At 40.0% G+C, this 24627-nt stretch overlaps 1 protein-coding gene across 5 annotated transcripts in view; it reads right to left on the bottom strand.

Moving 5' to 3' along the window:
- FAM160A1 (family with sequence similarity 160 member A1) overlaps window positions 1–24627 on the bottom strand; it is a 264481-nt gene that overhangs the window by 20673 nt on the left and 219181 nt on the right. For all 5 annotated transcript variants that reach the window (XM_036852349.1, XM_036852351.1, XM_036852352.1 and 2 more), the window contains 2 exons: window positions 12843–13010; window positions 7691–7770 (listed from right to left, as the gene is read on the bottom strand). In XM_036852349.1, coding sequence (XP_036708244.1) covers window positions 7691–7770; window positions 12843–13010 — 248 coding nt within the window. The remainder of the gene's footprint in view (window positions 1–7690; window positions 7771–12842; window positions 13011–24627) is intronic.

The raw sequence follows: 24627 nt of genomic DNA, 5'->3' as shown, positions 1-24627 counted from the left end.
AGAGGGGACGCAGCACCAGCCAAAGGGGCTCAGCAGAGGTGATGCTGCGGCAACCGTCTTGATCATGAACACACATAAGGCCCCTCCCTTGGGACCCCCCAGAAGTGACGGCTGACGCTTTGCAGGGGGCCAAGGTCTTACATGAGGAGCAGCGGTAAGAGCCAGGAAAACCCATCCTGTGGTCGTTGATGTGAACGCTTCTGCTCTCACAGGCGAGTGAGGCTCAGGGAAATTCAGATTACACAGGATTTTTTTTTTTTTTCATGGTTGAGAAAAAAATTTTATTTATACAGCATACATATAAGTTAAAAAGTGGCAGAATGTTAACAATTACTGAATCTAGATACAGAATACATGGGTGTTCATTATACTATTCATTCAAATTTTCTACATATTAAAATATTTCATAATAAAAACTGGAACATAATAAAATTAAAAGGGGCCTAAATGCAATGAGGTACCCAAGAACAGGTCCCTGAGACAAAAAAAATACATTAGTAGAAAAACTGGCGAAATCTGAATAAAGTCTGTGCTATAGTTAATATTGTATTAATGGTAATTTCCTAGTAAATGTGCCATGGTTATATAAGATGTTAAGGGGAAGCTGGATAAAGGGAACTCCCTATACCACCTTTGCAAATTTCCTGTAAGTCTAAAATCATCCCAAAATAAAAAGTTATTTTTAAAAGGGGGCAACCAGTATATAAAAGCTAGAAGTTTTCATTGATTTGTTTTGTTGACAGAATACATGAAATAGGACTACTTCTTAATAATGCTAGTCAATCAATAAGGAAAATAAGTGATCAGTAACACAAAACATCTGACTGTAGGTCTTCCAAGAAAGGAAAAAGGACTAACAAACAAGAATATAGTGCTTTACCATTTACAGATCTTTCACATACATTCCATTTGACCCTCACAACATCGCTGTGAGGTAGGCAGCACAGATATTATTCCCATTTAACAGACGAGGAAAGTGAATCTCAGAGCAATTAACTGCTGTGCCCAAGGTTCTACAATTAGTAAATAATTTGTATTCATATCAATCTTTGGCCTAAAAATTCAGCACCCCACCTTCCCTCCCTCATACTTGCCTACCTACTTCACAGGGATAACAAAGACAAATGAATTCAAGGCTAGAAAAATACTTTGAGGGAAATAATTTTCCACTATATATGGCTCATTCCCCTTCTTGTCCCAGCTTGTGTGTGAACACAGAATTTTATATTGCCTCTGTTCTGTGTTCAGCTAAGCAGCTAAGTAAGACAGGGGAACGGTGTGGTCCTCTTTAAAGTTATATAAATTACAATCAGGGTAACTGCTATTATAGCAAGTTGAAAAACAACACAGGAAGGCCAATGTGCAACTACACAGGATTTACTGTATCCTTATTTTCATCATTAATTATTTAAGAAATAAACTGCTTCAATGCTTTTATATACTGCAGGAACTCAATGACTGCTTACAGCTCAAACAAAGCATATTTCATGATTTAAGTTGATATATGTAGATTTCTACTCTGTGTTTGAAGTACTAAAACAAAATGGAACAGTGGATCAAACCTAATAAAGCTATTTATCAAATATCACCAGTGGGTAGCTTGAAATTATATTAGAATAAAGAGTTACTGGGAATTTGCAACTCTGCAAACACATGCTTTCAGTAGAAACTAAGAACTTTCTGCTGAGTAAATCAAATAAAGGGAGATCCCCCATAGGTTGAAGGAGGGGGTTCTATAAAATTGGAAAATGGAGAGTCAGTTCAAATGAATAACACCCCTGTATTCAAAGCAGTACTTCTACTACTGTGCCTTTAAAACGAAGGATTATCCCAGAGGGAAGAGTGGGAAAATTGTACACTGACCCTCTGTCTCTCCATCATTTACACAGAAAGATTAGAAACAGAATAAAGTCAGAAGCTCCCCAAACGTCAAACATCAAATACACCACCATGTATAAAACAGATAGCTAGTGGGAACCTGTGGTACAGCACAGGGAGCTCAGCTCGGTGCTCTGTGATGAGCTAGATGGGGGGGGAGGGGGGGCAGGGGGAGGTCGGTCCAAGAGAGAGGGGATATATGTATACATATAGCTGATTCACTTCATTGTACAGCAGAACCTAACACAACATTGTAAAGCAATTATACTCCAATAAAAAAAATAATAAAGTGGCTGTTGCTAGCAGAAAAATCACTTAGGAATTTAGTACAGATGTCTGTCATCAAACTATCTTTTCATTTCAACTATATTTGCCTGGGGTGGGATTTTATTTAAATTCAGGAAGCAGTAAATATAATCAGAGACTAATAAATGGCTTTAGAGGCTCAGATTACTCAAAGCCATCCCAATACAGCAGGAAAAATATATTCCCCACGTTGTCCTCCCTTTTTTCATTATTTCCCCAACCCTCTGCAACCCTGGGTCCATTTTCTATTTTATTGGATATTACTCATTAACATAAATCACCATCACTTCTGAAACAATTCAGTGATAACCGATCAACAACAAAGGACACACGTTGCCTACTGCTACACTGACAGTAAAGACAAAACAAAGCAGTGAAGTATGATGAACTAAGCAAGGTGCTTCTTAAGAGATGATGATAGCCTCAGTAATGTACCAACAGGCAAAAATCTTAAAAGCAACGTTAGTGAATTTCAAAAAGCTCGTTTGTTTTTCAGAGACATTCTGGCTGTGTTTCTCCTATTCATCTTACCCTAGACTGGCATTTTTTCTCCCCTCTCCTCCAGACACCCAGTGCCCACGTAAGATGGGAATGTTCCTGAAGAGAACAACACGCAGCTTCTCTTCGAGCAAAACAGCCTCTATCTGAACACAACAGGCAAAGCAGTTCATAAACCTGACAAATGACCAGCACTTCTGAAAGAAACACCCCAACCAAAATATTCAGAAATGGCATTCAGGGTATTAAGCAATTAAATGTTGCCTAAACTGGGAAGTGCCAAGAACATGCAGCTCATCTGTCACTTCACTGCTTGTCAGCATTTCCTGCCTGCCTTAGGCCTATCAGAGGTCACATCCCTGGAGGTGGGCAATTTCTCCTTGGTTTTCTGCTCCCTTAAATAGCCTCTCTTTTGGGGGACCTTATTTCAACTTACTTTTCTAATATTTTGCTAAAGGAAATAAACAGATCAGTTACAAATGGATTATCACTTTGAAATGTCAGTAATTAAGAGTATTTAGGTTGCAACAAAAATTGATGCAGTTTATTTATCATGGAACAAATAACTTCATTAAAAGGATTCACATAATCTTCACTGCTCTATTGCCTCTCCAATCTACAAGTTTATCATGTATATTCGAATGACTACAGTGGCAACAACAAAAAGGACAGGTTATAAATCTATTTTTTAGGTCCCTTAAAGTTTAAATGACTAGAAAAATAAGGATTTTTCATTGTCCTTGTTTTTGGTACAGATGCTAAATCAGAAAAGACATTGTTTTCATTACAGTAACCCCCCGCCCTTATCTGTGGAGGATACATTCCAAGACCCCCAGTGATGCCTGAAACCACGGGTAGTACTGAACCCTATATATATACTATGTTCTTTTCCTATACATACATACCTATGATAAAGTTTAATTTATAGATTAGACTCAGTAAGAAATTAACAACAATAGCTAGTAATAAAATAGAACAACTATAATAATACACTGTAATAAAAGTTATGTGAATGTGGTCTCTCTGTCTCTCAAAATACCTTATTGTGCTGTACTCACCCTTCTTCTTGTGATGATGTGAGATGATAAAATGCCTATGGGATGAGATGAAGTGAGGTGAACAATGTAGGCCTTGTGACGCAGGCTGCTATCGACCTTCTAACATATAAAGTAGGACCATCAACTTAAGGTGATCCTGGATCACTGAGCCATGAGGATGTTGATGGCTGGATATCAGGGGCAGACGATGTCAATGGCTAGGGATCCTGGGTGGGACGGCGTGAGATTCCATCACAATACTCAGAACAGCGCACAATTTAGAACCTATGAACTGTTTATTTCTGGAATTTTCCATTTAATATTTTGGACCACAGTTGACCGTGGGTAACTGAAATCTCAGAAAGTGAAACCACGGGTAAGGGGGTTCTACTGTAGTTTAAAATGTATTTTCTAGAAAATTCCCCTCCCTTAAATTTGTGTAGTGCTTTACAGTGTTTCAAAACATTTTCACAGGTATCACCACAGTTGATCCTCCCCAAAACCTTCTGGGATAGCAAATTCCAAAACCAGAATAGGTCAAGGGGTCCTAACTGGATTCGTTACACCCTATCACTCCAGCCACCATTGTTCATAGCCTTGTTCTCATATTTTTAAATCTCCTTATGTCTTTCTGCTGCAAATTTAGTAGTAACTTCTTCAATCTATCTTCTAGTTCATTAATTCTCTCTTAATCTGTATCTTAAATGCTATTTGTACCAAACACTCAGATTTTCATTTTAATAATTACAGTTTTTACTTCTAAAAACCTCAGTTGGTTCTTCAAATCTGCCTGTCATTTTTGCTTGATTATCAAAATGCCATTTTTATTTTAACAGAAAGTAACAAGTACTGGAGAGGATGTGGAGAAACTGGAACCCTGTGCACTGTTGGTGGGCATGTAAAATGTGCAGCTGTTATGGAAAACAAAAAAAAAATTTAAACAGAATAACCATATGATCCAGCAATTCCACTTCTGGATATATACACAAAAGAAGTGAAAGCAGGGTCTTGAAGAGAGATATTTGTACCCCCGTGTTCATAGCAGTGTTATTCACAACAGCCAAAATGGTAAGCAATCCAAGTGTCCAGTGGCTAAGATTCCACGCTCCCAATGCAGGGGGCCTAGGTTTGATCCCTGGTCAGGGAACTAGATCACATATGCTGCAACTAAAGATCCCACATGCCACAACGAAGATTCCACGTGCCACAACTAAAATCCAGCACAGCCAAATAAATAAATAAATATTTCAAAGTGTCCATCGGCAGATAAATGGGTAAACAAAATGTAGTATAAATAATGTAACATTATTCAGCCTTAAAAAGGAAGGGAATTCTGACACCTGCTGCAATATGAATGAACCTTGCAGACACTGTGCTAAGTGAAATAAGTCAGGCACAAAAAGACAAATACTGTATGAGGCAACTTACATGAGATACCTAGAACAGTCAAATTCACAGAGACAGAAAGTAGGATGGTGGCTGCCAGGGGCTGGAGGAGGGGAGAAACAGGAAGTTAAGGTTTAAGGCGTGCAGAGGGTTTGTTTTACAAGGTGAGAGCAGTTCTGGAGATGGATGGTGGCAACGGTTGTACAATGCTGTGAATGCATTTAATACCACTGAACTGTATGGCTAAGATGGTAAATTGTAGGTTCTGCGTATTTTACTACAATTGAAAACACTTGTTAAACGTGGGGGGCAACCAGCAGTTCAGAGGACAGAGACCAGGAAGCAGAGGCTTCCTGCGCGTCTACCGCGTGCTGCATATGCCCCCCACTCGCTCTTCTCAGATTCCCCCAGGCAGTGTGACAGAATTAGAAATACAGAAAGTATTAAATAAAGGACAACTACTATTATTATGGTCTCACCATCATCCTCATTAAGGAAACAGAGAAGAAACTCAGACTCAGAGCGCTGGACCCATGGTTACGCCCAGCACTCTTTCCATGACTCCATTCAGAACCTGCGACCACGTGCCCTTCAGGCGCTTTCCTGGGAAATGATGGGTCCTTACTCGCCCTGGAAGTCACAGCCCTGACTTGGATGCCTAAGTATTTCAATCACGAGCTGATTTCTTCACCTTCATAAGGCACAGGTCTGGGTCTCAAAAGAAGCTTTGACCAGTACAAACCTCTGAGGACAGTTTTTACAACAAGCACCGCCCTACGAGTAGACAAAGGCCACTGAACAGAAGTGTCCACCCCCTGGGCTCAGTCTCCCCTGGTGACCCAGAGCTGGGACGCCGGGCCAGGCTTCCAGGACCGCTGAAAAAGACAGCTGCTTTCCATGCCATCAAAGAAGCAGCATTCAAGAATCTAACATTTAAATATAATCAGGATTTACCCTTGTTGGAGGCAAAGTCTGGTTTTTGGCAGTAAAAAAGGCTTTAATGAGTTGCTCTGATGGATTTCATTCAGGCCCTGCTAATGCACTGTCACATCAGTAGAGACTTGATGGGAAGCAAATGTAATCCTTTTAGGACAGATAACTAATGCTCTCCCGGACTCCCCAGGGTGTTTCTTTATGAGCAGATTTATTCTTTGCTAATGCCCTAAGATTAGTTACTGATGACCTGATCTAAACCCCTAAAAAGTCCAAAAGCTCTCTTTAAACTAAAAAAATTAATAGGTGATACTCTCCCATAAAAGAGTGACTCAGTAAGGCCACCGTCGTTCCACCCACCAGCCCCCTGTGGTGTGTGCATCACTCCCTTTTGCAGGACGCCACGTCTACACTGCAGCCTTCCTCAAACCAGTGGTTCTCAAACTTAGCCTCGCATCAGAATCCGCTGGAGAGTTTGTTTAAAGCACAGCTTGCCAGGCCCCACCCACCACCAGAGTTTCTGATTCAGCACATCTGGAGGAAGGCCAAGAACGTGTGTTTCTCACGAGATCCTGGGGGATGTCTCTGCCGCTGTTCCCAAGATCGCACATCACCACCCCCTTGCTTTTCCACAGCCACTTCTGTGGGAATGCTGGACCTCCTCTTGGAACGCCAGCTCCTCAGTAATTCTGCTCACGTCACGTCTAAACCCCAGTGGGGACCCGGGGCAGCCCAGATCTCCTCCCTCTTGCACTGCTCTCAGCTCCTTCTGCCCTTCTGCCCTAGGAGGGGTCAAAACAGGGTCTAAGGAAGGAGGAGGTGGACGGCGTGCCCGAGGACCTGGTTGGCTCTTTCCTTTTTGCTTCCACACCACCAGAGGGGAGTGAGGGAGCACAAGCCCTCACCAACTCTCTTGTTCACAAAAGGAGATGCTTCTCTCAGGGACCCTGAGAAGCAGAGGCAGGGGCAAGGCAGGATCTGGTGTTCCTGAGTTTCCTGCCAAACGACCAAACTAATGTTGCCTTAATAGCAGTCCACTTTGACTCCTGACGCCTGTCTTCAGACACCAGTCCCTTCATGAAACCTTTCCCACCTGGACGTCTGAAGGACATACCTCTTCCGCCTTGTACACATGTATGTCCTTTTCAGTTTGTCCCCTCCATGCCTTATTCCCTTCTGAATTGTACACAGAAAGTACTCATTAAATATTTACTGAATTCAATTGAAACACACTCACAGGTCAGGCAGTGAGCACTGTACCATTTCTAAAGCAAGAGTCATAGAAATTATACATCAACAGCATTTCATATTTAGAAAAGTTGTTTTCAAAAATGAGTCCCCTAAAAATGTACTTCAGGAGAAAGACATGCAGCTACAGACCAGAAGAGCGTTCATAATACTTCTGAAAGTTTCCAAACATTCTACTTATTCTTTCCAGGAGCACATGTATAATATAATGCATTTGGCCCCCTAAAAACTGTTAACAGTAAAACTAAAATTAACCTTGGGAAATAATGCAGAAATTAAATTGATTTGCTCAATGATTTTCTTTCTTAGAAGCATGGCCCTTACTTCACTTATATTACCAAAGAAAAATGTAATAGCAATAGTGTAGAGCTTTCCTTTAAAGGGAAGAAAAGATGGCAACTCACCTTAGAATTAGTTGTAACATCACATCTTCACAGTGTAAACCGATGAGAGTTCTAAATAATGCCAGGGACACCACACAAAGCTGGGAAGCAAGACAAATATCTATTTCAGATATTGGAACGACAGCTCTACCCAACACAGATGGTAAATAAATCAGAATTACAAAATAAAATGACCCTTTTTTCTTTCTTTAGCAGTTTTGATTAAGAAAAATGTAGAATTACCCTCCTAACAAAACGCCTGTGCTCATATTTCCAACTTGTAACGATCCAGATAAATATGTCCCCTACAACTCCCCAATACACACACACACACACACACACACACACACACACACACACATGATCTCCTATTTATGTCATTTGTTTTCCTAGTTATTTTCAAATATGACACTGGTTATTTGCAAGACAGGGCTAACAGAAAATTGCACATACCCCAGCCATCTCTCTCTCTCCAGAGTCCTCAGCCCTAAGCCTCAGTTCTTCTTGCCTTATCTCTTGGCTTTGGGGCAAACATTCTCCTGGGTTCCATTTCCCATAGTGCTGAGGGGTGATGATATACTTTCCTAGGATGTTCATTAAAAAACAAGATTTCTTGCAATCTCTGATTTCTAAAAAGGAAAGATAAACTGTCCAACAGAGAAGGTTCCCAAGGGTGCATTATAAAATCACCGTGTCTTTTGGGAGTAAGCTTCTGCTGTTTCATCAGGCCACTTAAGTAATTTAGGCTCTCATTCTTTGTACAGGAGATAAGGGCTAGCCTGTGTTCTAGGCAGGACAGGTTTACAAGCTGGTCAATGAAGTCCGTAACGGTGTTGTAGAGAAAGAGCTGGACTTGGTGTGCCCCAAAACATCTCTTGCGCTCAGGACAGGTCACACCTTACAGTTAGGCAGAAGCAAATACTTCATTCCATTCCTTCCACGCCTTTGCACATGCTGTTCCTCTGCCTGGAATGCCTTCCTCTGTCTCCTCTGCAGGATAACCCTACTTATTCTCAAAGGCTGACCGTAGGCATCACCTCTCCTAGGAAATCTTTCTTCTCTTTCTCCCAGGATTACCACTCAACACCCCCTTTCCCCAGTCCGAGTCCTCTCTATATGTTGCCATAGTAACCCGGGCAAATCACTGTCAAGGGTGCTCAGCACCCTGTATCTGTCTTTTTATTACTGAGTCCAGGGAGTTCATTATTCTACATTCAAGTATCTCATCAGACACATGATTTGCAAAGATGTCTTCCTATTTTGTCAGCTGTTTTTTCAATTTCTTTATGGTGTCCTTGGAAACACAAAAGTTTTTACTTTTTTACAGATTTTAGATTTCTTCTTGAATCAGTTTCAGAAGTTTGTGTCTTTCTAGAATTTGCCTGTTTCATCTAAGTTATCCAATATTTTGGCATGCAGTTGTTCATAGTATTCCCTTATAATCCTTTTTATTTATTTATTTACTACATTTTTTATCAATGCATACAGATGTCATTAACTATGAAGAAAAGAGAAGGCATATTTATTACAAAAATCAGAATCATGGTTATTTCTGCAGGAGAGGGAGAGGGCTGTAATCAGAGAGGGCTACCGAGGGGCTTCTGAGGTGTTGGCAATGTTTCATTCTCCCCTGAATGATGATGACATGGTGTTTTCTTTACAATTAAACTGTATATTTACGCTTTATACAGTTTTGCTCTGTATGAATATTGTATCTCATTATAAACTCTGACAAGGCATCATTCCACTGGGCAGAGGCTGCAATAGTAGTTCTCAATGTCTGGTCCAAGTCTTCCCATGGGTACAATGGATATAATCCATTTTAGTTCTATAAGGTCAACAGTAATATCCCCTTTTTCATTCTGGATTTTACTAATTTGACTCTTCTCACTTTTTTTCTTAGTAGTCTAAAAGTTTGTCAATTTTGTCAACTTTTTCAAAGAACCAACTTTTTTATGAGGCTTTTTGATTTGTTTTTATTGAATGAAAGATTCTTTAAATTCTATAGTGCTTTACAATTTTCAAAAGTTTCACACACATTGATTCCATATAATCCCATAATATCCCTTTTCCCCCCTACCCCTATATTGCCCTTCCTTCCTTCCCTCTCCCCACTGGTAACCACGTTTGTTCTCTATATCTGTGAATCTGCTTCTTTTTTGTTTTATTCACTAGTTTGTTGTATTTTCTAGATTCCCCATATAAGTAATATACAGTATTTGTCTTTCTCTGTCTGACTTATTTCACTTAGCATAATGCCCTCTAAGTCCATCCAAATTTTGCAAATGGCAAAATTTCATCCCTTTTTATGGCTGACTAGTATTCCATTGAATATATATATACCACATCTTCTTTAACCATTCATCTGTTGGTGGATACTTTGGTTGCTTCCATACCTTGGCAAATGTAAATAATGCTGCTATGAACATTGGAGTGCATGTATCTTTTCAAATTAGTGTTCCTGTTTTTTTCGAATATATACTCAGGAGTGGAATTTCTGGGTCATATGGTAGTTCTATCTTTAGTTTTTTTCAGAAACCTCCATAGTGTTTTCCACAGTGGCTGCACCAGTTTACATTTCCATCAACAGTATAAGAGGGTCAAAGAACCAACTTTTGGTTTTGTTGATTTTCTATTGATTTTGTTGTTTTTCTAGTCTTCATTTCCTTAATTTCTGCTCTAATCCTTATTATTTCCTTCCTTCTGTTTGGTTTGAGTTTGCTCTTCTTTTTCCAGTGTCTTAAAGTAGAAGGTTAGGTTACTGATTTGAGATTTTTCTTCTTTTTTAACATAGGTGTTTACAGCTATATATTTCCCTCTTGGCAGTGTTATACTGCATCCCATAAGTTTTGGTATGTTGTATCTTCATTCTCATTTATCTCAAAGTACATTCTCATTTCCCTTGTGATTTCTTCTTTGACCCATTGGTTACTTAGGAGTACTGTTTAATTTCCACATATTTGTGAATTTTCTTTCTGTCAATAAATTTTAATTTCAATCCATTGTGGCCAGGGAACATACTTGGTATAATTTCAATCACTTTAAATTCATTGAAGGTGATTATCACATGGTCCATCTTGGACAGTGTTCATTCCATGTGCACTTGAAGAGAATGTACATTCTGCTGCTGTTGGGTGGAGTGTTCTAGATCTAGTTGGTTTACAGCATTGTTCAAGTCTCCTATTTCCTTATTCATCTTCTGCCTAGTTGTTCTATCTAGTATTAAAAAGTAAGGTGTTGAAATACCCCACAACTATTGTTGTATCTTCTATTTCTCCCTTAAATTCCATCAGTTTTTGCTTCATAAATTTTGGGACTCTGTTTTTAGATGCATATATATTTATAATTGTTATATCTTTCCAAGGGGTTGACCCTTCATCATTATAAAATGTCCCTCTTTCTCTCTAGTAACATTTCTTGTTTTAAAGTCTATTCTGTGGCTTATTAGTATAGCCACTCCAGCTTTGTTTTGGTTGCTGTTTGCATAACCTATCTTTTCCTGTCCGTTAACTTTCAATCTACTGTTATCTTTGAATCTAAAGTGTATCTCCAGTTGGCAGCACATAGTTGGATCTTGTTTTTTATCTAGTCTGACAATCTCTGCCTTTTGATTGAATTTTTAATCTATTTACATTTAATATTATCATTATAGTTGGATTTATATCTGCCCTTTTACTTTTTGTTTTCTATATGTCTGATGTCTTTTTGTTCCTCTATTCCTATTTTACTGTCTTCTTTTACATTAAGTGAATATTTCCCCCATTGTAGCATTTTAATTCCTTTAATGATTTTTTTACTATTTTTTTCAGTTACTAGTGGTTGCTCTAGACCTTACCATATACATCTTAATTTATCAGATTCTACTTCAGATTTATACTAATTTTAGTGAAATACAGAAATGTTACTCTTATATAGCTCTATTCCTTCTTACCCCCCTTTGTGCTATTACCGTTATACACATTACATCTACATATGTTACAAACAATAACATTGTTAATTATTCCTTTACCTTTTTTCGCATTTTTAATGGAGCTTTTTTCTGAAGTATAGTTGATTTACAATATTATATTAGTTTCAAGTGTACAACATAGTGATTCAATATTTTTATAGATTATACTCCATTTAAAGTTATTATAAAATATTGGCTATATTCCCTGTGCTGTACAATGTATCCTTGTAGCTTATTTATTTCATAAATAGTAGTTTGTACCTCTTAATCTCCTACCTCTATCTTGCCCCTTCCCTTTTCCTCTCCCCACTGGTAACCACCAGCTTGTCCTCTACATCTGTTTCTGTTTTGTGAAATTCATTCATTTGTTTTATTTCTTAGATTCCACATGTAAGTGATAACACACAATATTTGTCTTTCTCTGTCTGACTTATTTCACTCAGCATAATGCCCTCCAGTTCCACCCATGCTGTTGCAAATAGCAGAATTTCATTTTTTCTATGGCTGAGTAATATTCCATTGTATATTTATACCACATCTTTATCCATTCATCTGTTGATGGACACTTAGGTTGCTTCCATATCCTCGCTATTGTAAATAATGCTGCTATGAACATTAGAATGCATGTATCTTTGCAAATTAGTGTTTTCATTTTCTTCGAATATACCTTTGTTTTTAAAACAATAATTGCACTTAAATAGACAGCCTTTGGGGAGAGAGTTGAAAAGGATTACACTAATGGTATAAGAGGATTTTCAAAGTTAATCAGAGCGCCGAACTAAAGAATGACTACCTAAATTCACAACTGCCCAGACTTGCATTTTAAAACACTTACGGACAGAAAAATGATCTCTAAATACCCAGACTTGATACACTTTGGTTCCCTGGCTTTACCTGAACTTAATTAAGCCCGTATGTTCCCCTGTACCTTGTCTCCTCAGAAGCACATTCTGCTGGTTCTACAGAAGAAAGTGCCAACCCAGACAAATTGAGAAAAATGTCCTATGAAAGGCAGTAACTCCCACCTCCCTGACAGAAGGGCTCCTGATAGCAAAACAAATTATCTAGTTCATCTCTTCCAAAATAGAAAAGTAATGGCTGAAAAAAAAAAAAAAAAAGGAAGGGAAAGAAAGAAAACAGAATATTCATAATTTTATTCCAAAAACAAACTCTCCTGAAATCTGTCTTGAGTTATAAATTCCCTTCCTCTGGGGCCTTCCTTACCCGAAATGGGGTGTTGATTCGGCTCGTGAGAGTATCTAGGATGTGGACGTTCTCATGCTGGTGCAACAGGATAAAACGGAGGAAGATCTCAAGTAGTGCTGGCTCGGAGATGCTACGCAGAAAAAGGTCCAGATATGCAGTTGTGGTCATGACCTCCTCCACAGTCACCTGGGACCAATGACAGAGTGAGCACAGGTGAGCATCCCCTCAATGCTGTGATACATGCCTCCTCAATGGCCCCCAGCCTCACCGCAGTGACCCCATCAAGGCAAGAACACGCCTGCCACAAGAACACACTTCAGAGTTTCATCTGAAGCCCATAACCTATTCACATTCCACAAAACCTCATGCTGCTTCCGCCCTTTAATTCAGTAAGGGAAAAGCAAAGGCAGAAAGAAGCAATTCAAATGTTCCAACAACTCTAACCAGATGCAGTTCGAATACCATCAAGATTTTAGCATGTAATCACAAAGGAGAAAAAAGATAATAGAAAGTACTTCCATGGTCAGTAAGGGATTAATTAGAAAGCTCAGTACAACTTGTTTCATTATTAGTCATTCAATAAACCTTTATTGGGACCTGCTATGTACAAGGAGCTAGGAACATAAGAACATATTTTCTGTCTAGGAAGTTGGGTTATATATCTGCTCTAGCAAACAAAATAATTATATAATAAATAGCAAATGAGAGGTCCAGACACAAAATGCTGCAGATGTTCAGATATGTTTCTGGAAAGTTGTAAGCCAAATTTTTATAACTGAATAATATATATATAAGTATTATTTATAAAGTGCTATAAGAGTTTACTGCTTATGAAGTAACTGTGACTTTTTAAAAATAATACAGATTACTATTTTCTATGTGGTGTGATTTTCCCACGCAGTAAAACGTTGATCTTTCAGGAAATAGAACCCTCTAAACAGTCAAGTTTTTCAAAGAGCTGAGGATTTGATTCTTAAAGCATCAAAATTTTAATTTTACACATTATTATTGGGAATATTTTAAGAGCTAATATACGTTTCTTCGTCTTCCTAAAAGCAGAATAGGGGTCATCAATTGCCTTACCATCTGTAATATAGAAAGACTCAAACAGGGGTACGTGAAAATCACCAGGGAAACAGTTCAAAATTTCAGATTCCAACCTTATACCCTAGAAAGCTTAGAAATCTCCCCTGCCATGAGTCTAATGCACTTGATGCTAAATGAAACAGACGGTGATAATTTTTGAGTGATTACATCTTTTCTTTTCCAGTATTCCATCTTCTTTCTTCCTCCCTTTAAAAGTGTTAACTGTCACTTTATCATACTGTTACTGGGCCATTCCTTTAAAAATACAATCCTCTTCTCCTTTTCTGCCTTCAAAATCCACAAATCGGTTTAGAAACCAGATCTCCAGACCTGCTATATACGTGTAGATAGGCCTTGTGTGGATGCATCTTTGCAAAAAGGCTTAAATTACTTTTATGAATTTCTTGGTTCTTAGGGATGTTCTAGATAGATGAGTCCAAATAGATAAGATATTACCAAATCAGTTCTGTCTGTTTTCTTTATTCTAAGCAAGGCCCCTACAGGACCTCTGAATCCACTCTCAGAATCTATTGACAGCTCACCCGGCATACTGTGAGCGGCCCAAGCACTGCGTCGAGCCCTTCGCTCCCCAGCTCAGAGCCAATCCTGTGAGCCCTCAAACACTCAACACACCCCTGTGTCACCTGGCCAACTGTAAAGGGCTCTCCGTGGCCCAAATATAGCAAAGGAAATAGGTAAGCATCAAACGCATGGCAGATAAATTACCTCGAGAAGAGTGCTTCACGTGGGCTGCCCTGCTTCTGAAACAAACTGCTCCTATCTTGTGTTTTCCCGTGTTCGCTAGTCCCAGGCTCATGGCACTTGTAATACTGTCCTGGGACACAAGCTTTGACTTTTTCTTTATTACTCCAGCGCAATGCAAAGAGCCTAGCGCATAGAAGGTATTTAATAAGCGTTTCCTGAACAAATGACAATCCCCAAGGACCTAGCAATTTACATATGCCAGAGTTGAGCTTAAGTTTTTAATTCCTCCCTCTTCTCTGCATGAGATCTGAAGGCCCCAGTGAGTGGAGATATTTCTTTATAAAGACCTATAGAATAACTGATGTCACCAGTATAGCTAAGGGGGAAAGCGTTTAGGCAAAAATCTAATTCCCTAACAGTCTTGATCACTAGAAAAAAACTAGCACTAATCATTCCAAAGGGGCCTTGCATGTAGTTCCTACAATACTGTTTTTTCAGCTTACCTATGGAGTGCTGCTAAGCTGACACGTCACACAGAATTCCAGGAGCTGCCTCTGCATCAGTAATGCAGCACGAGTTTTTCCCCCCTTAAGTTACGCATGACCGTAATAAGCTCAAAAGCACAGCAATAAACTCTTTAGAATCTAAGTCTCAGTCTTCGGGGCCTGGCATGAAAGAAGGGCATTAAGCATCTATTGTTTACTACTCTTAAGCTGGATAAATGAAAAGATTTTTCTTTTTTTTTAAGAAATCGAAGCTGTCATTTATAAGCTAAGAGGATTTAAGAAAGCATTTGGAGGGGCGGCATTTACATAACATGCTATAAATATTAAAAGCCCAATTCTATTAAGCATCAAGTTGCAAAGTCTTTATAAATCGAGGTCACACTCATCTTAAACTAATACCCCAACCAAGAAAATTGGGTTCCATTCTCTATCCATCTCTTCCCTCCTCCATATTCTCAGAGCCCTTAGAAGCCTTTTATCCCAGAAAATCTTCTCCTGCCCCGTTACCTTACTTCTCAGAAACTTCCTCTAATCCTCCAAATAGGTAACCTCCTTAGTGAGAATGAGACTAGAGCCTAAGTGTGATCACTTGAAAGCTAACAATGAACCACCACGGGAAGGCAGCTCTGCTGGGCAGACTGTAAAACTCAGGTTCCCCTGACGCCCCAAAGAGCAGGTACCAGCAAAACGGGAGACAAGCCTCCTCCTCGTGGTCCAATTATGAAGGACAATCGGCTGCTGATGTAAGGAGGACCCTCTGCCTTATGGCTGACTGTCAATATTTATTGACCTGTTCTATAAAGAACTGCAGGTAGCTACGAATTTACATAGAAATTCTACTAGAAATGGTAAGTGAGGTTCTGCCACATAATATGCAATAATAAAGCTTAAGAATGCTAAAGCTTAGGAATGTTCTTTCTTCTTAAAGGTAGACCGCAATGGCGGCAATGACCTAAGGAAAACTCGGTTCCCACAAACAAATAATTATCCTTGACAAGAGAGGTACAACCATGAACCCAAACAGGATATCTATTTAGGCACTTTCACATGCTTACTTGTCAGCCCAAGTTCTAGAATGGAGCTCTGACTCAGGTACTTAATTTTACTGCTATCCAGTCCAGTTTAGTCTATTCTTTGAAATTTCTTTCTTCGCCACCTTCTCCACCTCCACCAGCCCTTACCTGAGTCCTCCTTCATGCCAAGTGCCCTTCACCAACCCCTTAAACTGGTGTTTTTCAAACAACAGTTTGAGACCCAAAAGTGGGTAGTAAAATCAATGTATCGGTCCACTCATGGTTTAGACCAGATTCAAATACAAAATATTAGAGTACACTGCACATAGCATGAGTAAGTACTGTTTTGTGAAACTTCTGTATACATATTTTCTTCAAACTATATGTAATACAATATATTATGTATGTGACTTCTTACATGTTCAACAAAAAAATACACACACACGCAAATGTATAAAATAAATTTCTGGCCATGTGTTACAGTCAAAACTATCTGAAAACCACGGAAGTAGTACTGCAATAACCCAACCAATTCACAATCCTTTCTGCCATCCCTTCCCCACCAGTTCCTTCTACTCCAGGCCATCACCCAGCATGGCCTGAATCTGGGTGAAGCGCACGTAGAGTTGAGATCGGTTCTCTGAACAGGATGGCAACTGAATTAACAGTCAGTCTACTCCTTTTTATCTGAGCCTAAGAGCTCCAACAGTGCATTTTTATTTTTTAATGAAAATTTCAAGTTTCTCAGAAATGGACAAAATAGAGGTTTTGTTTTCTTTGAAAAAGGGGGTGAGTGGGAAGGGAGGAGTTGACACTGTGTGTCACATTCCACTTCTACAAAGTCAAAACTCTCTCAAAAGTGAAGGCTAGAACCAAGCCCAGCCGTCATGCCCACTTAATGCACAGCGTAGGAGGGAAACTGAGCATATAGACATCTTGACCTTTCTGTAATCAGCTCCAGTTGGGCAATTCCATTTGCATCTAAATTAGCACCAGAATCCTCGCTGTAATGGCAGGTTTATTGTGTGTCCTGAAAAATATATTTCCCACCTGCTAATTGTTTGTGTGTGTGTGTGATATCTAGTCACATTGGGACAAACAGATGGGTCCTACCTTCTGTCGCCCAGGGAGGTGTCAGGCAGTGGGATCAGGTGACTGTAGCACCCTCTCCAAGTTAGAAGCCACCTTTCCTTGTAGTCTTTTGGTGTAGAGGAGAAAACTAGCCAAGCAAGGGTTCCTCTGGGTCCTCTGTGAGCCCTCAGCCCCAGCAGCTCCACCCAGAGAGCAGGAAACAAGGAGACCAGGGGTCCCCTGCCCACTGAAAGCAGCAGCGGGGAAGGAAAGATGAGGCTGGATTGCATGAAACAGGTGTGAAGGGGTCTTCGCAGGGAACACAGGCTAAGACCCTTCCTGCTGCTGCCAGAGAAAGACAAGCTAACAGACAGGCAGAAGGCGTGTCCACCCAAGTGCTGTCAAGGGCGGCAGCTGGAAGGGCTCTTCCCAGGCATCTCCTTCCCTCCAAGGATACAGAGCACAAGGAACATTCAGGAACAGAGGGAAGACAGTCACCCTGGTTCTCAGGGAGCGGCCCCACTGTTTCAGCCAAATTCAGGACAGAAAACATTCAATTATTCCAGGTCTGAAAAGAGTCTGCAGTTGATGACTGAGGCTCCCTCCTGCCTGGCCCCTTCTGCTCCTCGACCTGCAGGCACTCACTGCGTTGACCCCACTGCCAGAGGCAGGCAGGGGGCGTGAGTGGAGGTAACATCCAAAATCCAGAAGTGTGGCTATTCATTCCTAAAACACCTGAGGAAGGAGGAGATTACAGTGATGGTTACAATGACTTCAGCAACATATTTTTAGGAAAAGATGTTAAAAATAAAGCCAGTCTCTGCCTCTTTCCCCCAGCATTTCCTCAATGTATCTGTAATATATTAAACATAATCATTAATTAAATCAATTAAATATTAATTGATTGACTAATCACCTATGATAGGGACTAATCACCACTGGGGCGGGTGGGGGCTGGGAGCTCTCACGTATGATAAACCTCTCCCAGGAGAAGTCAACAAATTATTTCTAAAGCCTTTCTTCCTATTCTATGTGTGTATAATCTGTACCCTACTACTTCATTATAATGTAACTTATCAGAGTATAATTCAATATATGATCCGTTATATTTGAACCGCATCCAATAGAATTTTGTTATTGAAATACTCCAAATATCACTAAGAAAGGTATTTCATAGCATGGGTTTCAGGTCAGAAATAACAAAGAAACTCCGGAGTAAAATATATTTTAGCTGAGAAGCAGAGATCTGAAGAGTATTCCAATGATCATTTGATCCATCCCTTTCCTGTTACTAATTGTTCCAGAAAGATCCTTCTTAGTTGTACTACAAAGAACTACAAAGACAACAAGGGAGACCATCAAGATGGAGGAAGAGTAAGACATGGTGATCACCTTCCTCCCCACAAATACATCAGCAATACATCTACGTGTGGAACAGCTCCTACAGAACACCTACTGAACGCTGGCAGAAGACCTCAGACCTCCCAAAAGGCAAGAAACTCCCCACGTACCTGGGTAGGGCAAAAGAAAATAGAAAAAACAGAGACAAAAAAATAGGGACGGGACCTGCACCAGTGGGAGGGAGCTGTGAGGGAGGAAAGGTTTCCACACACTAGGAAGCCCCTTCACGGGTGGAGACTGCGGGTGGTGGAGGGGAAGCTTCGGAGCCACGGAGGAGAGTGCAGCAACAGGGGTACGGAGGGCAAAGCAGAGAGATTCCCGCACAGAGGATCGGTGCCGAGCAGCACTCACCAGCCCGAGAGGCTTGCTGCTCACCCGCCGGGGTGGGCGGGGGCTGGGAGCTGAGGCTCGGGCTTCGGTCAGATCGCAGGGAGAGGACTGGGGTTGGCGGCGTGAACACAGCCTGAAGGGGTTAGTGCACCACAGCTAGCTGGGAGGGAGTCCAGGGAAAAGTCTGCAGTTGCCGAAGAGGCAAGAGACCATTGTTTCCTGGTGCGCGAGGAGAAGGGATTCAGAGCGCCGCCTAAATGAGCTCCAGAGACGGGCGTGAGCCATGGCTATCAGCGCGGACTCCAGAGATGGGCGTGAGACGCTAACGCCGCTGCTGCCGCCACCAAGAAGCCTGTGTGCAAGCACAGGTCACTATCCACACCTCCCCTCCCAGGAGCCTGTGCAGCCCGCCACTGCAGGGTCCCGTGATCCAGGGACAACTTCCCCGGGAGAACACACGACATGCCTCAGGCTGTTGTAACATCACGGCAGCCTCTGCCACAGCAGGCTCACCCCGCATCCGTACCCCTCCCTTCCCCCAGCCTGAGAGAGCCAGAGCCCCCTAATCAGCTGCCCCTTTAACCCCGTCCTGTCTGAGTGAAGAACAGACGCCCTCAGGTGAGCTACAAGCAGAGACAGGTCCAAACCCAAAGCTGAACCCCGGGAGCTATGCAAACAATGAAGAGAAAGGGAAATCTCTCCCAGCAGCCTCAGGAACAGCAGATTAAATCTCCACAGTCAACTTGATGTACCCTGCATCTGTGGAATACCTGAATAGACAACGAATCAGCCCAAAATTGAGGTGGTGGACTTCGGGACCTACTATATATTTTTTTTCCTTTTTCTCTTTTTGTGAGTGTGTATGTGAATGCTTCTTTGTGTGATTTTGTCTGTATAGCTTTGTTTTTACTACCTGTCCTATGGTTCTGTCTGTCCGTTTTTTGTTTTTTGGTTGTTTTTAGTATAGTTTTTATCGCTTGTTATCATTGGTGCATTTGTTTTTTATTTGGTTGCTCTTCTTTCTTTCTTTTTTTATTATTAATTTTTAATTTTTTTATTTTTACTTTTTAATTTTTTTATTTTTAATAATTATTTTTTATTTTTATTTTAATAACATTATTTTATTTTATTTTTCTTTCTTTCTTTCTTTTTCTCTCCCTTTTCTTGTGAGCCATGTGGCTGACAGGGTCTTGGTGCTCCCGCCGGGTGTCAGGCCTGAACTTCTCAGGTGGGAGAGCCCAGCTCAGGACATTGGTCCACCAGAGACCTCCCGGCTCCACGTAATATCAAACGGCAAAAGCTCTACCAGAGATATCCATCTCAATGCTAAGACCCAGCTCCACTCAACGACCGGCAAGCTACAGTGCTGGACACCCCATGCCAAACAACTAGCAAGACAGGAACACAACCCCACCCATTAGCAGAGAGGCTGCCTAAAATCATAATAAGGTCACAGACACCCCAAAACACACCACCAGACATGGTCCTGCCCACGAGAAAGACAAGATCCAGTCTCATCCACCAGAACACAGGCACAAGTCCCCTCCACCAGGAAGCCTACACAACCTACTGAACCAATCTTACCCACTGGGGGCAGACACCAAAAACAAGGGGAACTACGAACCTGCAGGCAGTGAAAAGGAGACCCCAAACACAGTAAGTTAGCAAAATGAGAAGACAGAGAAACACACAGCAGATGAAGGAGCAAGGTAAAAACCCACCAGACCAAACAAATAAAGAGGAAATAGGCAGTCTACCTGAAAAAGAATTCCGAGTAATGACAGTAAAGATGATCCAAAATCTTGGAAACAGAACGGAGAAAATACAAGAAACGTTTAACAAGGGCCTAGAAGAACTAAAGAGGAAACAAACAATGATGAACAACACAATAAATGAAATTAAAAATTCTCTAGAAGGAATCAATAGCAGAATAACTGAGGCAGAAGAACGGAACAGTGACCTGGAGGATAAAAGAGTGGAAACAACTACTGCAGAGCAGAATAAAGAAAAAAAAATGAAAGGAATTGAGGACAGTCTCAGAGACCTCTGGGACAACATTAAACACACCAACATTCGAACTATAGGGGCCCCAGAAGAAGAAGAGAAAAAGAAAGGGACTGAGAAAATATTTGAAGAGATTATAGTGGAAAACTTCCCTAATATGGGAAAGGAAATAGCTAATCAAGTCCAGGAAGCACAGAGAGTCCCATACAGGATAAATCCAAGGAGAAACACGCCAAGACACATATTAATCAAACTATCAAAAATTAAATACAAAGAAAAAATATTAAAAGCAGCAAGGGAAAAACAACAAATAAAATACAAGGGAATCCCCATAAGGTTAACAGCTGATCTTTCAGCAGAAACTCTGTAAGCCAGAAGGGAGTGGCAGGACATCTTTAAAGAGATGAAAGGGAAAAACCTACAACCAAGATTGCTCTACCCAGCAAGGATCTTATTCAAATTAGACGGAGAAATTAAAACCTTTACAGACAAGCAAAAGCTAAGAGAATTCAGCACCACCAAACCAGCCTTAAAACAAATGCTAAAGGAAATTCTCTAGGCAGGAAACACAAGAGAAGGAAAAGACCTACAATAATAAACCCAAAACAATTAAGAAAATGGTAATGGGAACATACATATTGATGATTACCTTAAATCTAAATGGATTAAATGCTCCAACCAAAAGACACAGACTGGCTGAATGGATACAAAAACAAGACCCATATATATGCTGTCTACAAGAGACCCACTTCAGACCTAGGGACACATACAGACTGAAAGTGAGGGGATGGAAAAAGATATTCCATGCAAATGGAAATCAAAAAAAAGCTGGAGTAGCAATTCTCATATCACACAAAATAGACTTTAAAACAAAGAGTATTACAAGAGACAAAGAAGGACCCTACATAATGGTCAAGGGATCAATCCAAGAAGAAGATATAACAATTGTAAATATTTATGCACCCAACATAGGAGCACCTCAATACATAAGGCAAATGTTAATAGCCAGAAAAGAGGAAATCAAGAGTAACACAGTCATAGCAGGGGACTTTAACACCCCACTTTCACCAATGGACAGACGATCCAAAATGAAAATAAATAAGGAAACACAAGCTTTAAATGATACATTAAACAAGATGGACTTTATTGATATTTATAGGACATGCCATCCAAAAACAACAGAATACACTTTCTTTTCAAGTGCTCATGGAACATTCTCCAGGATAGATCATATACCTTGGGTCACAAATCAAGCCTTGGTAAATTTAAGAAAATTGAAATCGCATCAAGTATCTTTTCCGACCACAACGCTATGAGACTAGATATCAATTACAGGAAGAAAATCTGTAAAAAATACAAACACCTGGAGGCTAAACAATACACTACACTTAATAACCAAGAGATCACTGAAGAAATCAAAGAGGAAACCAAAACATACCTAAAAACAAATGACAATTAAAACACAACGACCCAAAACCTATGGGATGCAGCAAAAGCAGTTCTAAGAGGGAAGTTTATAGCAATACAATCCTACCTCAAGAAATAAGAAACATCTCAAACAGACAACCTAACCTTACACCTAAAGCGATTAGAGAAAGAACAACAAAAAACCCCCAAAGTTAGCAGAAGGAAAGAAATCATAAAGATCAGATCAGAAATAATTGAAAAAGAAATGAAGGAAACAATAGCAAATCAGTAAAACTAAAAGCTGGTTCTTTAAGAAGATAAACGGAATTGAAAAACTATTAGCCAGAATCATCAAGAAAAGAAGGCAGAAGACTCAAATCAATAGAATTAGAAATGAAAAAGGAGAAGTAACAACTGACAGTGCAGAAATACAAAGGATCATGAGAGACTACTATAAGCAACTCTATGGCAGTAAAATGGACAACCTGGAAGAAACGGACAAATTCTTAGAAAAGCACAACCTTCCGAGACTGAACTAGGAAGAAATAGAAAATATAAACAGACCAAGCACAAGCACTGAAATTGAGACTGTGATTAAAAATCTTCCAGGAAACAAAAGTCCAGGACCAGATGGCTTCACAGGCGAATTCTATCAAACATTTAGAGAAGAGCTAACACCTATCCTTCTCAAACTCTTCCAAAATATAGTAGAGGGAGGAATATTCCCAAACTCATTCTATGAGACCACAGTCACCCTGATACCAAAACCAGACAAAGATGTGACAAAAAAAGAAAACTACAGGCCAATATCACTGATGAACATAGATGCAAAAATCTTCAACAAAATACTAGCAAACAGAATCCAACAGCACATTAAAAGGATCATACAACATGATCAAGTGGGGTTTATTCCAGGAATGCAAGGATTCTTCAATATATGCAAATAAATCAATGTGATACACCATATTAACAAACTGAAGGAGGAAAACCATATGATCATCTCAATAGATGCAGAAAAAGCTTTCAACAAAATTCAACACACAATTATGATAAAAACCCTCCAGAAAGTAGGCATAGAGGGAACTTACCTCTACATAATAAAGGCCATATATGACAAACCCACAGCCAACATCATTCTCAATGGTGAAAAACTGAAACCATTTTCACTAAGATCAGGAACAAGAAAAGGTTGCCCACTCTCACCACTATTATTCAACATAGTTTTGGAAGTTTCACACACAGCAATCAGAGAAGAAAAAGAAATAGAAGGAATCCGAATCAGAAAACAAGACGTAAAGCTGTCACTCTTTGCAGATGACATGATACTATACACAGAGAATCCTAAAGATGCTACCAGAAAACTACTAGAGCTAATCAATGAATTTGGTAAAGTAGCAGGATACAAAATTAATGCACAGAAATCTCTTGCATTCCTATACACTAATGATGAAAAATCTGAAAGAGAAATTAAGGAAACGCTCCCATTTACCATTGCAACAAAAAGAATAAAATACCTAGGAATAAACCTACCTAAGGAGACAAAAGACCTGTATGCAGAAAACTATAAGACACTGATGAAAGAAATTAAAGATGATACAAACAGATGGAGAGATATACCATGTTCTTGGATTGGAAGAATCAACATTGTGAAAATGACTCTACTACCCAAAGCAATCTACAGATTCAGTGCAATCCCTATCAAACTACCAATGGCATTTTTCACAGAACTAGAACAAAAAATTTCACAATTTGTATGGTATCACAAAAGACCCTGAATAGCCAAAGCCATCTTGAGAAAGAAAAACGGAGCTGGAGGAATCAGGCTCCCTGACTTCAGACTATACTACAAAGCTACAGTAATCAAGACAATATGGTACTGGCACAAAAACAGAAACATACATCAATGGAATAGGATAGAAAGCCCAGAGATAAACTCACACATATATGGTCACCTTATTTTTGATAAAGGAGGAAAGAATATACAATGGAGAAAAGACAGCCTCTTCAATAAGTGGTGCTGGGAAAACTGGACAGCTACATGTAAAAGAATGAAATTAGAACACTCCCTAACACCATACACAAAAATAAACTCAAAATGGATTAAAGACCTAAATGTAAGGCCAGACACTATCAAACTCTTAGAGGAAAACATAGGCAGAACACTCTATGACATAAATCACAGCAAGATCCTTTTTGACCCACCTCCTAGAGAAATAAAACAAAAATAAACAAATGGGACCTAATGAAACTTCAAAGCTTTTGCACAGCAAAAGAAACCAT

This window comes from Balaenoptera musculus, chromosome 5 (assembly GCF_009873245.2).
Source record: "Balaenoptera musculus isolate JJ_BM4_2016_0621 chromosome 5, mBalMus1.pri.v3, whole genome shotgun sequence".
Taxonomy (NCBI): Eukaryota; Metazoa; Chordata; class Mammalia; order Artiodactyla; family Balaenopteridae; genus Balaenoptera; species Balaenoptera musculus.
The sequence above is the reverse complement of the archived record's forward strand: the minus strand, read 5'-3'. Positions and strand labels throughout refer to the sequence as shown.